Source organism: Eleutherodactylus coqui, chromosome 8, assembly GCF_035609145.1.
Source record: "Eleutherodactylus coqui strain aEleCoq1 chromosome 8, aEleCoq1.hap1, whole genome shotgun sequence".
Classification (NCBI taxonomy): domain Eukaryota; kingdom Metazoa; phylum Chordata; class Amphibia; order Anura; family Eleutherodactylidae; genus Eleutherodactylus; species Eleutherodactylus coqui.
Window position 1 is genome coordinate 49,802,161 of NC_089844.1, and position 14,350 is coordinate 49,816,510.

Genomic DNA, 14,350 nt, shown 5'->3' on the forward strand with positions numbered 1-14,350 from the left:
ATTTTGTTAATTGACGAAAATAAACCATTAACACTTCTATTCCTGAAAGTATTCTTACTTTGTAGAATTTTTTTCCACACCTGCCTAAAACCTTTGCACAGTACTGCATAATGTCACCTTATATAATAAAGCAAATATAATCATTAAGATATATAAGAGAAGCTCTATATGAAGCCTTTTCAGCATAACACTAGCAGTGATTGATTAGCTGAGGAGAACTAGGGCCAAAAGGTTTTAAGTCTTATGCACATTTGAATAGGTTTGCAATTAGGAAGTACTAGCTGTATTATTTCCTGCGGAGTGAATGTACCACCACACGTCTCCCCCTGCTTTCTCCCTCTCCCCACCTGTGTTGGTTCAGCTGCTGCCTGTGCAGTTTTCCAGGCATTCATTGAGCATCAAGTGATTTCAGCACAACCTTCTGATAGAGAAAATGAAGGATCCTCAAAATGTAGAGAATTCTGCCTTGCAGAAGCAGGGATCAAATCTAAAGACAAAAGGTATTTGTAGGACTGTGCATGTCCATATGTCTATGTAGCCTATCAATCATTTCCATCTTCATATGCCCATATAGCATCTCATACATTGCTTATGCTGGCCTGCTATATATGTACAGTATACGTAAGCATATGTATAGTTGTATGCACTCTATGCTTTGTGATTTTCATACATTAATGCAATCTAGAATTGCACTTATTAGAACGCTACAAACTAATTGGAATCCAGGTTTAAACGGTAGAATATCATTTCCCATGCCTTTGTCTTTGTTATTCTCACAAAGGCCAGTGTAGCAAATTTGCCATTTCCCTGACAACGACTGTCACTTCACAATGGATTATTCTCAATGTCATTGTATCACAGTCAATAGTTTTGCACAAGCTAAACTCTACTAGAATAATTAGAATGTTTTTTAGATTCAACAGCAATTTATTTTCCTTCTGTGTTATATCCTTAGGGAACTATCACTAGTTGGTGATGTAACTGCTGCAGTGATAGTATGTATTATACCATGTGTTACATTATACATTCTATGCCAAATAACGCATGTATCCAAATTAAATCTTCATCAAATGAATGAAATGCAGCTAATGTGCTAACTCTGTGCCCTCTATGTTTACCCTATCAATGTCCTTGATTTTTTTGTATATTTACAGCATAGCATTACAGTAGAGGAATGTATATTTCTGCAGTACTGTAGGGAATACCAAATCAATATATCAAAGACGTGCAGAGCAAGCGTTTGTACGTCATATGTGGGTGACTGCAGATATGGATTGTTGAAGGGTGAATATAGACGTATGTAATGACGAAGGTAACAAATATAGACATGTCTAGGGAGAGCAAAAAAGGCGGCAAGAGCATCATGTAGCAATGACTTGATAGTAAAAGGCATAAATTATTATGCACTGTGGGTGTGATAGGCGACAAACAGCTGTTCTGGCAGATGTTGCTTTACTGAAAGGTGAGACGGTAGAGGGACGGTGTGAAGCTGCTGTAGATTATAGAGGACGTGACTGAGGAGCACACAGCATGGTATGGATGATGTAAGGACTTTTAATTACAACACTTAAAGTGTACGTGAAGGTCAGAATAATGGGCATCCGAACCCATAATACACACATTACTGGGGAATTGTACAGGAAAATAGATAATATACATAATACAGGTAATGGAAGCTTCAGACAAAGGAAAGCAAAAACAGTGTTCGCCAGACTACTGCAAAAAAAAAAAAGGGTGTTTTTTTTCTGCCTTTTGCTTTTATTTATATATCTGTTTATTCTGCATTTTATTGTCGATGATCCTATGCATCGGACAAATATTGTTACCATGGGGATACCAGGGCCACATCTATTAGGCTGGATGTTCCAGCATCGCAGGACCATGTGATCTCAGCAGTGCTCAGTCTAATTGGAGTGCAGGCTGCTTGGCACAACTATAGACTGCAATATCAGCCAGAACTACAGCAGAATTATGAGATTGGACACATTTTGCAGTAGCCTTGCGGACATTGTTTTTGCTTTCCTTTGTCTGGAGCTTTCATTACCTATATTATATTATGTATATTACCTATTTTATTGTATTCTCCTGTAATGCGTGTGCTTTTACATACATGTATTAGCACACACAACAGCGCATCTTATATACACACAGACACGCTTTTAGGGTACTTCTAGGCCCAGTGTATGCTTGGGTATTTTCCAATGTGGATTTCTTATATGGAAAATATGCAGCATATTACAGTATAAGCAATGTGGAGCCAGTGTAAGACATGGAGCCCCCTTCCCATTACAGTTACAATTGCCAGGTGCCATCCAGTGGCCGAATATTCCCTGCATTGCTGGGCCCATTGATGGATGATTAGCTCTTATAAACCATGCACCATAACCCCTTTCCAACCTTCATCCACCCTGCAGGAGAAAGGAGCCCAGGGAGGTGAGATTAATGACAAATTAAAAAAATAAGAAAGTCTGAAAGCTCTAGGGGCTGGATGCCCTTGGCACTGGCCCTTCAGTGCCTAGTAGGAAATACTGCCCCATTGGCAGCATTAGAACATTCATGTATTCAGTGGGCTATCCATAGCTGCTTAGCTCTTTTTCTAATAAAGATACAATACTTGCAAAATCTACTTGCTTGTTAATTTTAGCTGAAGCAGCATATTTAATGTCTTCTCCAAACGTATAATTCATGATTTAGGAGTGATTTATTGCTGCGTTATTTTTTTTAGGTTTCTCTCTTAATGAAGCACTCCTGGTTCCTAAGCAAATCATCAATAAAGCTCTGTGTGTCAATGCCTCAAATGGTGAGTGTGGTTGACGGCTGTAAATGTCTAAAACGTCTACAACAAACTACTCAAAAGGCATTCACATCTGCATCAGATATCCCATTCTGAGTCTCCAGCGCAGGCTCGGCAGAATATCCCAGATGAAATAACGTAGCATACTGAGTAGAGATGAGCGAGCACCCAAATGCGCTCGCTCTCTCTCTCTCATTAAATTTGCCAATGACGAGCGCTGCGTTGTGGTGGGGAGGGGCCAAAACAGGCACGTCACAGCGAGGAGGAGCCAAAAACTGGGGCGGGTCGAACACGGCTTGATGCTTGTTTGAGTAACGAGCACCATCAAGTACGCTAATGCTAGAATGAGCATCAAGCTCGGTAGAGTATACACCCAATCTGCTTTTTTTTTTCTTTTACTTCTTTTGCACAAAAAATGACTTTGCATCTCTGCATTACAAGACCTATTACATTTTTATTTTTCTACTAATGTAGCTTAGTAAGATCTTGAATTTGGCAAGAAGAGCTGTAGCTTTTATTGGTATCATTTTGGGATATATGACTTTTAGATAGCATTTTTTTAGAAGGATGGATGAAAAATAGCAAGTCTGGCATTGCATTTATTTCTATTTTTTCTCCATGCGAGCTAAATAGATCTACATTCTTTGGGTGTTTACGAATGCAGTGATAGCTTTTATGTATATTTTTAAAATTCTTTCTTGTTATTTCTCAATTTAAAAGGGGTAAAAGGAGCATTTTTTTAAAACTAGATTTTTCATGATTATACTTTATTTAACAGTTTTAACACCATCCTTCAGTCCCTCAAGGGACTGGAGGGTGCGATAATATGATTGGTAGCATGTAAAAGGGGCTTTAGGTGCCATGGTCAATAGTGAACATGGCATCTAAATACCCACACAGTCAGTCATAGAAATATGCCCCACTTATTTACATATATGACATTTTGTATTTAGGGGTTAAAAGGTAAAAAAAGTGTATGCCTGTCAAAAGGATACAATTTAGTTTTTTCACAATAACTTTTTTAGGGGGAAATTTTATATTTTTTTTGCTTTGCTGCATTCGAATCTCATCATTTTTGTATTTTTCCATGGATATAGCTTTGTGATGACTTGTTCTTTGGGTGGTGAGCTGCATTTCTTAATTTGGGTACATATGGCTTTTTGATCACTTTTATTGCTTTTTACTAGATGGTGAAATCAATAAGAAAGCATTTTTTATATTGTCTATCATGCAGGATAAATGTGTTTCATTTATTGTATGGGTTGTTAGAGATGCAACAGTACCAAAGGTGGGATTAATATTTATTAGATGAACAGGCAAAAGTGTACAAAAAAGTTTTTTCTATTAATATTTTTGTGTTTTTTTTTCCCTATTTATAGGATTTGTTTTGTTTTTAATTTTTCATCTCCCTGTAGGGGACTTGGACCTGTGAAGTAATCAATTGATGGAAACAGTGGGGGTGAGGGTTCTGCTCCAACGAGCTTACATACTACAAATAATGGGGGGATACAGAAGGAAAAGGGGTGGAGATGTGCACGGTATGGTGAGGTGGGGAGTGAGGGATGCTATACACACAGACAAATGTCAGGCTGTATAGTGGCTGAATTGGTATGACTGCAGGTACCGGTTGATTATGGCTAGCAGGAATTGCAGTTCATATGTCAGCGAGCATGTTATCAGGCTCAGTACAGAAGGGTTTGGTTTACGTGATATGGTATGCCTCCCGGAAGAGGTGCGTTTTTAGAGCGGAGGGCGCGGGCTGGGTGGAAAATTGAGATGAGGGAAGCAATGTAGGGTGGCACGGTGCTGTGGAGAGCTTTATGGATGAGAGTAGTGAGCTTAAATTGTATTCTGTATTTGACGGGCAGCCAGTGCAGTGACTGGCACATGGTAGAGGCATCCGAGTAGTGGCTGGACAGGAAGATGAGCCTGGCTGCTGCATTCAGTATGGATTGAAGAGAGTAAAGTCTGGTGCAAGGGAGGCCGATCAGCAGCGAGTTGCAATAATCGAGCTGAGTGGATGAGGGCAACAGTGAGCATTTTTTGCGTGTCCATGGTGAGAAAATGGCATATTCTTGCGATGTTCTTGAAGTGCAGCTGACATGTTCAGGCAAGAGATTGGATATAGGGGGTAAAGGAGAGATCAGAGTCGAATATAACTCCAAGGCAGCGGGCGTGCTGTCTGGAAGTAATGGTGGAGCTACACACTGAGATGGAGATGTCATGATGAGGTCAGTTAGTTGGGCAGAAACAGGAGGTCAGTTTTTGACAGGTTCAGTTTTAGGTTAGAGACAGTAGACCGACAGTTGGTGGCGTTCTGGAGGAATGTTGCTGTGATGTCACAGGAAGACGAGTATAACTGAGTATTGTCAGCATAGAGATGGTACTGAAAGCCAGATATCCTAATGGTCTGTCTAATCGGGGCTGTGTAGATGGAGAAAAGGAGGGGGCTGAAACCAAGCCCTGGGGGACCCCAACAGCAAGGGAAAGAGGGTTGGTAGAGGCAGCAAAGCAGATGCTGAAGGAGCGGTCAAATAGGTAGGAGGAGAACCAGGAGAGGGCAGTGCCTTTAGTCCAATGAAGTGCAGCATACTGAGGAGGAGATAGCTTTTTCTGAGAGATAGTTTATAAGGCGGGAGTAAACCAGGCATTCGGTCGGTAGTTGGCAGCATCAGTCAAGTCAAGAGTCGGTTTCTTTAGCAGTGGGGATATGATAGCATGTTTGAATGAGGAGGGGAAAATGCCAGAGGTCAGAGAAAGATTGAATATAGTGGTGAGGTGAGAGATGACCACCGGGGAGAGGGAGTGGAGGAAGTGTGAGGGAAGAGGGTCACTAGCGCAGGTGGTGGGGCAAGCAGAGGAAAGCAGTCTGGAGACTTCTTCCTCTGTCTTTGGTTCAAGTACAGAGAGGTTTAATAATCCCATGTACTATTGTGTGAGGTACATGGAGTGGCTGGTAATTTTGTTTTTTTAAGCGAAGCTAAAATGTACCTGTAAAATTTTCACATTAATAGAGATGGGCAGTCATCTAAAATACACCATTCACATCTTGGAGGGTGTTTTGTGGTGTCTGCACCCGCTTCCCTCATTCACTCCCTCAGCAAATATTTATTTGCTTGGTGGCAATGGATGAAATCCTACTTCTCCTCTGTGTTGGAAGCATAGCACCTAAGTGTGCTATGTATCAAAGAACACAGCATGAGCCTAGGTGCAGCTGCAGAAGATAGATGGTACCTTGTTCCCTTGCTCTGCCCCACCACATTTCATCTTTGAATGTCAGGATGAGTTAATTAGCTGCATGATGCTTCAATGTGCAGCTTGAAAACAAAGTTGATCTGATACCCAGGGTCCGAACAGCTAGTGGACCCCAACTCTCTAGCTGAGTACCTCTGATATAAGAGGATACAAGAATAAATTAATTGTACTGAAAAATCATGAAAAGCATTATCCGAAGAAAATTCAGTAACAAAAGCCATCTGGTCTAAAGATTATACGGTTACCAGTAAGTATTTCATAACTGTCAGACCTTCCATAACTAACTCATATTGGGCCAGTTTAAGACAGAGATTATGGGAAGTTAGATTAGGTTTACTGGAAATCCTTTTTTTGGGAGTCTCCACAACAGATTATATTCCTCTGATCGGACAGGAAACACACTGAGATCCAATCGTCAAAGTCGCGGCAGCACTCCGCTTCATCCAACCACCAAGGTGGGAGATGGCAAAGAAGAAAATGCGCAAAAAGCTCACACAGGAGGACTCGACTCCCTTGAGTCCTCAAAGATCATCAATTCAAAAGAATAAAGTAGCGAGCAGCGCCAGAGATGGTTACTTGTTATTTAAAAATGCATCAATGGATGCCTCTTTATTGCATTAAGAAAATCCAGTAGCGCACAACGTTTCAACCCGGCAAGGGTCTTTCTCAAGTGCATAAAAACTATACAATACACATACAGAATTTATATAAACCTCCACCAATACACAAGCAACATATAATTATAAAAACACCCACTTGCACCTGAAGATCATAAGGGCACCGTCATGCATGCTGGTCCACAACCTGTTCCTCTTCCTTTCCTTGATAGCCGGCGTCCGATGTCATCAGCGGGCGCCGCGCTGTCCAGACTTGTCATCCAGTGCTCTGACAACGTATGCAGGAGACTGCGCATGCGTGCGGAGTCATACAAGCGGAGCTGCCGACGTTGTCAGAGCACTGGATGACGAGTCTGGACAGCGCGGCGCCCGCTGATGACATCGGACGCCGGCTATCAAGGAAAGGAAGAGGAACAGGTTGTGGACCAGCATGCATGACGGTGCCCTTATGATCTTCAGGTGCAAGTGGGTGTTTTTATAATTATATGTTGCTTGTGTATTGGTGGAGGTTTATATAAATTCTGTATGTGTATTGTATAGTTTTTATGCACTTGAGAAAGACCCTTGCCGGGTTGAAACGTTGTGCGCTACTGGATTTTCTTAATGCAATAAAGAGGCATCCATTGATGCATTTTTAAATAACAAGTAACCATCTCTGGCGCTGCTCGCTACTTTATTCTTTTGAAAGGAAACACACTGAGAGGCTTAAAGCTCCCCTCCTTCTTCAGTAATTATAATGAACCGGTAGGAGGTAGGAAACTAACATGAAAAAATAAACTACTTTTACTTAGCTATGAAAAACAGAAGTCGAAAAGTGAATACAGGAGGGAATATATAGGTGCTCTCGTGGAGACTTCCCCAAAAAAGGATTACTGGTAAATCTTATCTAACTTTCCCTATCGTCTCCATGACAGCACCAGCTGAGACATACCGGCGAAACAAAAAATTAGGGTGGGACTACCGTGGACTTTGCATCCAAAGACTAAGTCCTCATCCTGCCCGAACATCCAACCTATAATGTTTGATAAATGTATGTGGTCTTTTCCACATTGCACCCCTGCATAATATTTGATCTGCGGATGCAGCGGCCTGCTCTGCCCAAGAAACAGACATTGCCCTGGTGGAGTGGGCCTCGAGTTCCTCTGAGGCTGGTATATTAAGCAGCTTCTAAACCTCCGTGATGGCTGAACAGATGCACCTAGATATAGAACTCTTTTCTGCTTTTTTTACCTTTGTTATTCCCCAGGAACTGAAGTAACAAATTCTTATCTTTCCTCCACTGTTTTGTGGCATTGATATGCTGCAAAACAGTCCTTCCGACATTCAGGCAATGGAAGGATTGATCCGTATCATTTTTTTGATTATTATAGAATGAAGAAGCTACTATATCCTGGGATCTGTGAAAATGAAATACCACCTTTTGGTTAAAAAAAAAGAGATCTGATCTGAAGACGATCTTATTTCCTGTGCCTCTGCAAAAAGGGTTTCGGACTGACAAAGCCTGGAGCTCACTAACTCTACGAGCTGTAGTGATGGCTACTAGCATAATGGTTTTCAAAGTTAAATACCTAATTGATATAGAATCTGTAGGCTCAAAGGGAGGCCTTGACAGTGCTGAAAGAACCCAGTTGAGGTTCCTAGAAGAAACCAGATTAGAGACTCTAGGTCTTAATCTATCTGCTGCTTTTAAAAAACTAGGGACCCAACTCATCTCTGATAACCTAGTATCATAAAAAAAGAACTGCAACCTGTACCCTTAGTGTGGTAGGCTGGAGACCCAGATCCAACCCTTCTTGTAAGAACGCCGAGATTACCGCCATACCTGGAGATGAAAAATTTCTTCCAGACCTTCAAATAGTTCTTATTAGTTGTATCCTGTCTACTAGATAACACTACCTTGAATGAAAAACCCTTGCCTAATAGAATGGATTTTTCAGCAGCCAAGCAGAAAGATGTAGACCTGCTACCCCCTTGTGTCTTAGGGGACGTTGTGTCGAGAGATCCTTGTGGGATGGTAGAAGTATAAGATCGCTAATGCTTAAACGTCTTAGTAAGGAGAACCAACTCCTTTTGGACCAAAAGGGCACTACCAAAATTAGAGTGCATTCCTCATACCTGAATTTTTGTAAGATCCTGGGGATTAGGGGGATTGGAAAGGCATAAACCAGTCCCTGCCCCAATTCTGTACCAGTGCATCTATGCCGACTGGATGGTCTTTAGAGCAGAGGGAGAAGAAAGTTCTTACTTTCCGATTTTACCTGGTGACAAACAGATCTACCTGGGGGGCCCCCCCAACTTGAGCACTATATGCTGGAAGGTCTCCTGTGAAAGTTACCATTCTTCCGGATCCAAGAGTTGGCAACTGAGGAAATCCACCATAATGTTTTGAGCACCCCTCAAGTGGGTCGCTGTCACCAACCGAATATGATGCTCTACCCGGTGAAAAATTCTTTGAGTCATGCTTTGCAGGGTTGCATATTTAGTCCTCCCCACCCCCCACCCACCCCCTGATGTCACACACACACCATGGCCGAATAATCAAGAAAAGTGGAGAGCAGCACAACCTTTTCAAATAGGGAGTGGATAGACACCTGGTGCACGGTCCCTCAATGGATCTGGACTCGTAGATCCTCACCAAACAGCAAAGATTAAAGGGGTTGTCTCACGCCAAAACAGGTTTTTTTTTTAATTCAATAGGCCCCCCGGTCGGCGCGAGACAAACACAAGGGATGGGTTAAAAAAAAACAAAACGTTTAGTACTTACCCGAATCCCCGCTCTGCGGCGACTTCTTACTTACCTTACCAAGATGGCCGCCGGGATCTTCACCCACGATGCACCGCGGGTCTTCTCCCATGGTGCACCGTGGGCTCTGTGCGGTCCATTGCCGATTCCAGCCTCCTGATTGGCTGGAATCGGCACACATGACGGGGCGGAGCTACGAGGACCAGCTCTCCGGCACGAGCGGCCCCATTCACCACGGAGAAGACCGCACAGCGCAAGCGCGTCTAAAATCGCCAGAAGACGGCGAATTTAGACGGATCCATGGCGACGGGGACGCTAGCAACGGAGCAGGTAAGTGAATAACTTCTGTATGGCTCATAATTAATGCACGATGTACATTACAAAGTGCATTAATATGGCCATACAGAAGTATATAACCCTGCTTGATTTCATGAGACAACCCCTTTAAATAGAAGAATGGAACCAGCACTCTGGAATTTTGTGAAAACATACACCATGGCCGTGACATTGTCCGATTGAATTTTTAAAAGGTTTCCCCTCGATTAGATTCTGGGATTTATGAAGGATCTTCCAGATTGCATATAGCTCCTTGAAATTCAACTATTGCCTCCTGATTTCTTGAGACTGGGTTTCCCTAAAGTATGTATAGTCTACCTGGGCCCCCAAACCCTGAGCGCTGGTATCCATCGTGATCAAAACCACTGGGTTTGGGAACCAATCAACTTGCCTAGCTAAGATGGTCTCTAATAACCACCAGCGGAGGGAACTTTTCACCATGCTTGCCATCACAATTTTTCTGTCCAAAGAAGTCTGTCTTCTGTCCCAAATGGACAGCACAAACCTCTGGAGTGTTCTTGAATTATGTTGGGCCCAAGCCACTGCTGGAATCCATTCTGTTAGTTTTCCTAACAGCGACATAGCAGCCCTGATGGTACAAGATTTCTGACTTAGAAATTGTGAGACTCACAGGAGGAGATCCTACTTCCGTACTAACGATAGAAATTAACGCTGACATATCGAGTCCAGTGTGATACCTAGAGACTTTATGCTGGTTGGCTTCTGTTTCTGACTTTTCCCAATTTATTAGCCAGCCTAGCTGCCCTAGCAGTTGAATGGTAAGGGCAACATGGGATAGTAGAAGATTTCTGGTGTTGGCTACTATGAGAATATCGTCTAAATATGGAATAATCATAATCGACCTTTCTCTTAGGATAGCCCCCAATTCACAGTAAAATAAAGTATGAGAATGGCTTCCTCATTTTGTTTCAGATTTTTTGTTATATAATATGTATGGGTTTGGATTGCAGGGTGCATACGCGACGGTTTGGCGTCAGCTTTGGGTTATTTTCTTTGTTATGTATATATTTTTATTTTATTTTGCAATTTTGTTTTACTTATTTATGTAAGTTTTTTTTTTACTATCTGTCCCCCATGGTGTCATATAAGACCTCTGGTGGAGATTCACATGTTTTTTTTCTATTATTTGACACTTTCCCACTGTAGCTGGGGCATCCACAGGAGCCGCAGCTACAGGAAAACATCCCCTGTAGAGACAATAGTCACTGACAGAGCTGATCAGGACCCTGTAGCTCTGCTGTATCAGGGAATCACAGTGGTCACGTGACCATCGGCTCATGTAGTGGAAACTATACTTCCACTTTCACCTCTTAGTACATATCACTAATTGGAGTGCTGTGTACTAGGTAAAGGAGAAGGGGTTAAAAGTCACTACTGCCTTCTTAGCTATGACTAACAGCTGACAACTCGTCCTGTGTCAGATTGATTGCAGAACAGGGTCTTTAATTCCCCATTGTATTTTTACTGTGATTAAAGACCCTGGGATTGAAGATCAAGTGCTGTAAATTAATAGTGCTTGGTTCTTAGTGGGTTAATAACCCTATAGCTGGTCCCTACATCAGGTCTTTTCCACTCTTTCCTGATCATGTTTTGTATGTTACTATATACTGGAAATGTGGATCTCTGCCGCTCCGCCCAAGCCTCCAAAGACTTTGTCCTGAATGGACCTGGGCTTTCTGGGTTCTTCCACACCAAGCATTCCTCTGATTGCCCTAATTAGCTCGTCTATGTCCACTGAGCCAAATAAACATTTTCTGTATTCCTCTTCATCTGAGGAATCCATGGTCGCACTCTCCTGTTCAATGTGAAACTTTCTTCAGAGTCAGAATCTACAACTATGCTACAAGAAATTTTAGCCGCCTGAGTAGTAGGTGTAGAAGAGGAAGCCGCACTAAGAAGCAGAGCAGACCTCATCACTCACATGCATCTTAATATTGCCCATAAAGCCCACTGATTCTTCCTTAGTCAGCTGGGCTATGCATATCTTGCTCAGTAATTTGGGGTATTTATGCGGTAGTCTCCTTATGCAGATAGCGGATTTTTTAAGCTTAGCCCTTGAGGATCCCGCTGTCGATCTATTAAAACATAACAAGGCACTAAATACCTGTGCATACAGAAGACACTGTGTATGAGGTGCCCCACAGGCTACTTACAACACCGGAAGTCGCAGCCTGTACGGGAGGGGTTCAGTCACTGGAGTACTCATCCTTATCAAGGTAGCACTGTAGGCTTACCTATAGGGGAAAGGATTGGACAATCTTTCGTAATCCTTTTTAAATTTGACGCTATCCAGAGCCTCCCCCATCCCTTGCTGGCGCTGCCGCATCAGTCACATGACCAAAGCTTTGGCCCCAACGCATTTGCGATGACGCAACCTGGAAGCAAGCCGGGCACCACACACCCGGGCAAGAAGACGCAGCCCCCGGCGAGCGAGAGAGGAGGCCAGGCACAGTCCTACACTTAGTCCTTCTTTCACTAGGGTCCGTGGTAAGAAGGAACCGACCTAGGATCGTTGCCACATCCACAGCCGACTGAAGGAGATGCTCAAGGAAGAGAGTACTCCTCTCTTCCCAGCTACTCTGATCCAGCCAGACTTTCGGCCGGGAACCCTAGAGAGCTCCCAGCACCTCTCCGATAACTTTCCACTTCTCTGTGCGTTAACTCTCCTATCAGGGGGGAGATAAACTCAGCTGGTGCTATCGTGGAGACGATAGGGAAAGGGGAGTTATTTCCAAAAGTGTTAAACCACAAACTGAACATTATCTATTAGAAAATAGCTTATATAAGAAATAACCTTAAATATTTAACAATAGAAATAACAAGTGTACTCTAGTAGAAAATGTTCTTTATATTAAAGAGGTATCTGGGCCTTTTTAAAAACTTTTTTTTAAAATTGATGACGGATAGATGCTCATCAGATCTGCCACTTGGATTCCCGCTGTAGTAGCATAATGTTTTGACCATAGTGCAGCAGCCTGTGTTGGTACTGTAGGCGCAGCTGCCTTTATGGTTCAAAAAGTATTTTATTAGCTGGAACGGACAATACAATAAAGTGTAAAGTATCATTGCAGGGTTTGTTGTTCATCAATCAAAACCTAACAACAGTTTCTACTCCCTGCTAATTCCACCGGCACCCATTGTCCCAACCATTTTTATTTATTAATGACAGATAAAACTATGATATAACACAACGGAATGGGCAACAGTCCCCTGTTGTTAGTTGCTATAAGTCTCTAGTCTGTGGGACTGGAGGAGTATAGGGGTCTCCAGGGCCCCGTAGCAAGAGCGGGAGAACCCTGGAGGGGAGGGAGGGGAAGGGAGCAAAGTGGAGTCTAAAGGGTTAGGGAGCTGGGAAAGAAATGAGAGGGGGAGAGTAGAAGAAGAGAAATAAAGAAAGGGAGAGAAGAGGAGAGAAAGGGAGAAGAGAGAATAGAATGAAGATGAAGATGCCTGTCCGGTCAATAACCACCTATGTATAGATTCGTCAACAATGCAAGGTTCGTCGTTTACGCTTTAGGGTATTCTGAAGCGTTAGAGAGCGGCAACGCCACCACACAACCACGTTTCCAGTCTAGGTGAGGCCCGAAACTGTAACCATACCGCCCAGGTGTTGTAAAATTTAGCGTACCTCAGTTCGTCTTTGGCACAGAGTTCCTCCATTTGCTTCAGATTATCCATAGCTTCCAGCCACATCAATCGTGATGGGGGGGTTGCTGATTTCCACCTCCTGGGAATGATCTGTCTCATTGCCAGTAGAAAAAAGCGCAGCAAGGAACTCTTTGCTCGTGACACTGACCCCGGGATCATGGATAAGAGAGCCACCTCAGGGGTGAGGTTAAGCGGCCCTCTGCAAACAACTGTGTATAGGGCTTCCACCTCACGCCACAGTGGTTGGATCTGTGCGCATGACGACCATAGATGGACAAAGGTTCCCCGTTCGCTGAGACACCTCCAACAGAGATCCGAGTACTGGGGGTATATTCTGGCCAGTCCCGCTGGAGTCCTGTACCAACGGGTCAGGATCTTGTAATTAAGCTCCTGTAATCTGCTGGAGACGCTTAACTTATGGGTCATTGCATAGGCCTTTTCCCAGGATTCCGCCTGAAAATCTATTCCTAGTTCTCTCTCCCATGTCAATTCTAGGGTCCTATTTCCGCCTGATGTGTCCTTCTCTAGAAGTGAGCTATATAGCGAGGAGATAGTTTGTGGGGTCTCTGGTTTAGACATACATATCTTTTCAAAAGCCGTGATTGGTCTCCTCAGTTGTTGCGGGCGGCCCATAGACTTAACATAGTGGCATAGCTGTAGGTATTGGAACCATGCTCCGGCTGGGGAACCTCTTCCCTCCAGTACCTCCTGCAGGCTCTTTAGTCCTGTGTCCGTCAGAATGTCCCTAATCCTGGGGACTGGGTCTGCCATCACAGTCGTCAGGGGTGTGCCCTTTAGGAAAGCTGGTAGTTCCGGGTTACCTACTAGTGGGGTAAGTGGGCCCGGGGATGTAATCAGCTCGCACTTGATGGCTGGGCCAATCCGGGCACTGAGTAGGTTTTCAATAAAAGGCGAGAATCCCAAGTCTTTGTGTCT

At 43.3% G+C, this 14,350-nt stretch overlaps 1 protein-coding gene across 1 annotated transcript in view; it reads left to right on the top strand.

Annotated features, from left to right (window-relative positions):
* Window positions 1-411: 411 nt before the first annotated feature.
* The window catches only part of MREG (melanoregulin), a 45,813-nt gene continuing 31,874 nt past the window's right edge, over window positions 412-14,350 (top strand). Inside the window, exons 1-2 of the mRNA XM_066577373.1 lie at window positions 412-500; window positions 2,726-2,800. Of these exons, the coding sequence (XP_066433470.1) occupies window positions 434-500; window positions 2,726-2,800 (142 nt within the window). The 5' untranslated portion in view covers window positions 412-433. The remainder of the gene's footprint in view (window positions 501-2,725; window positions 2,801-14,350) is intronic.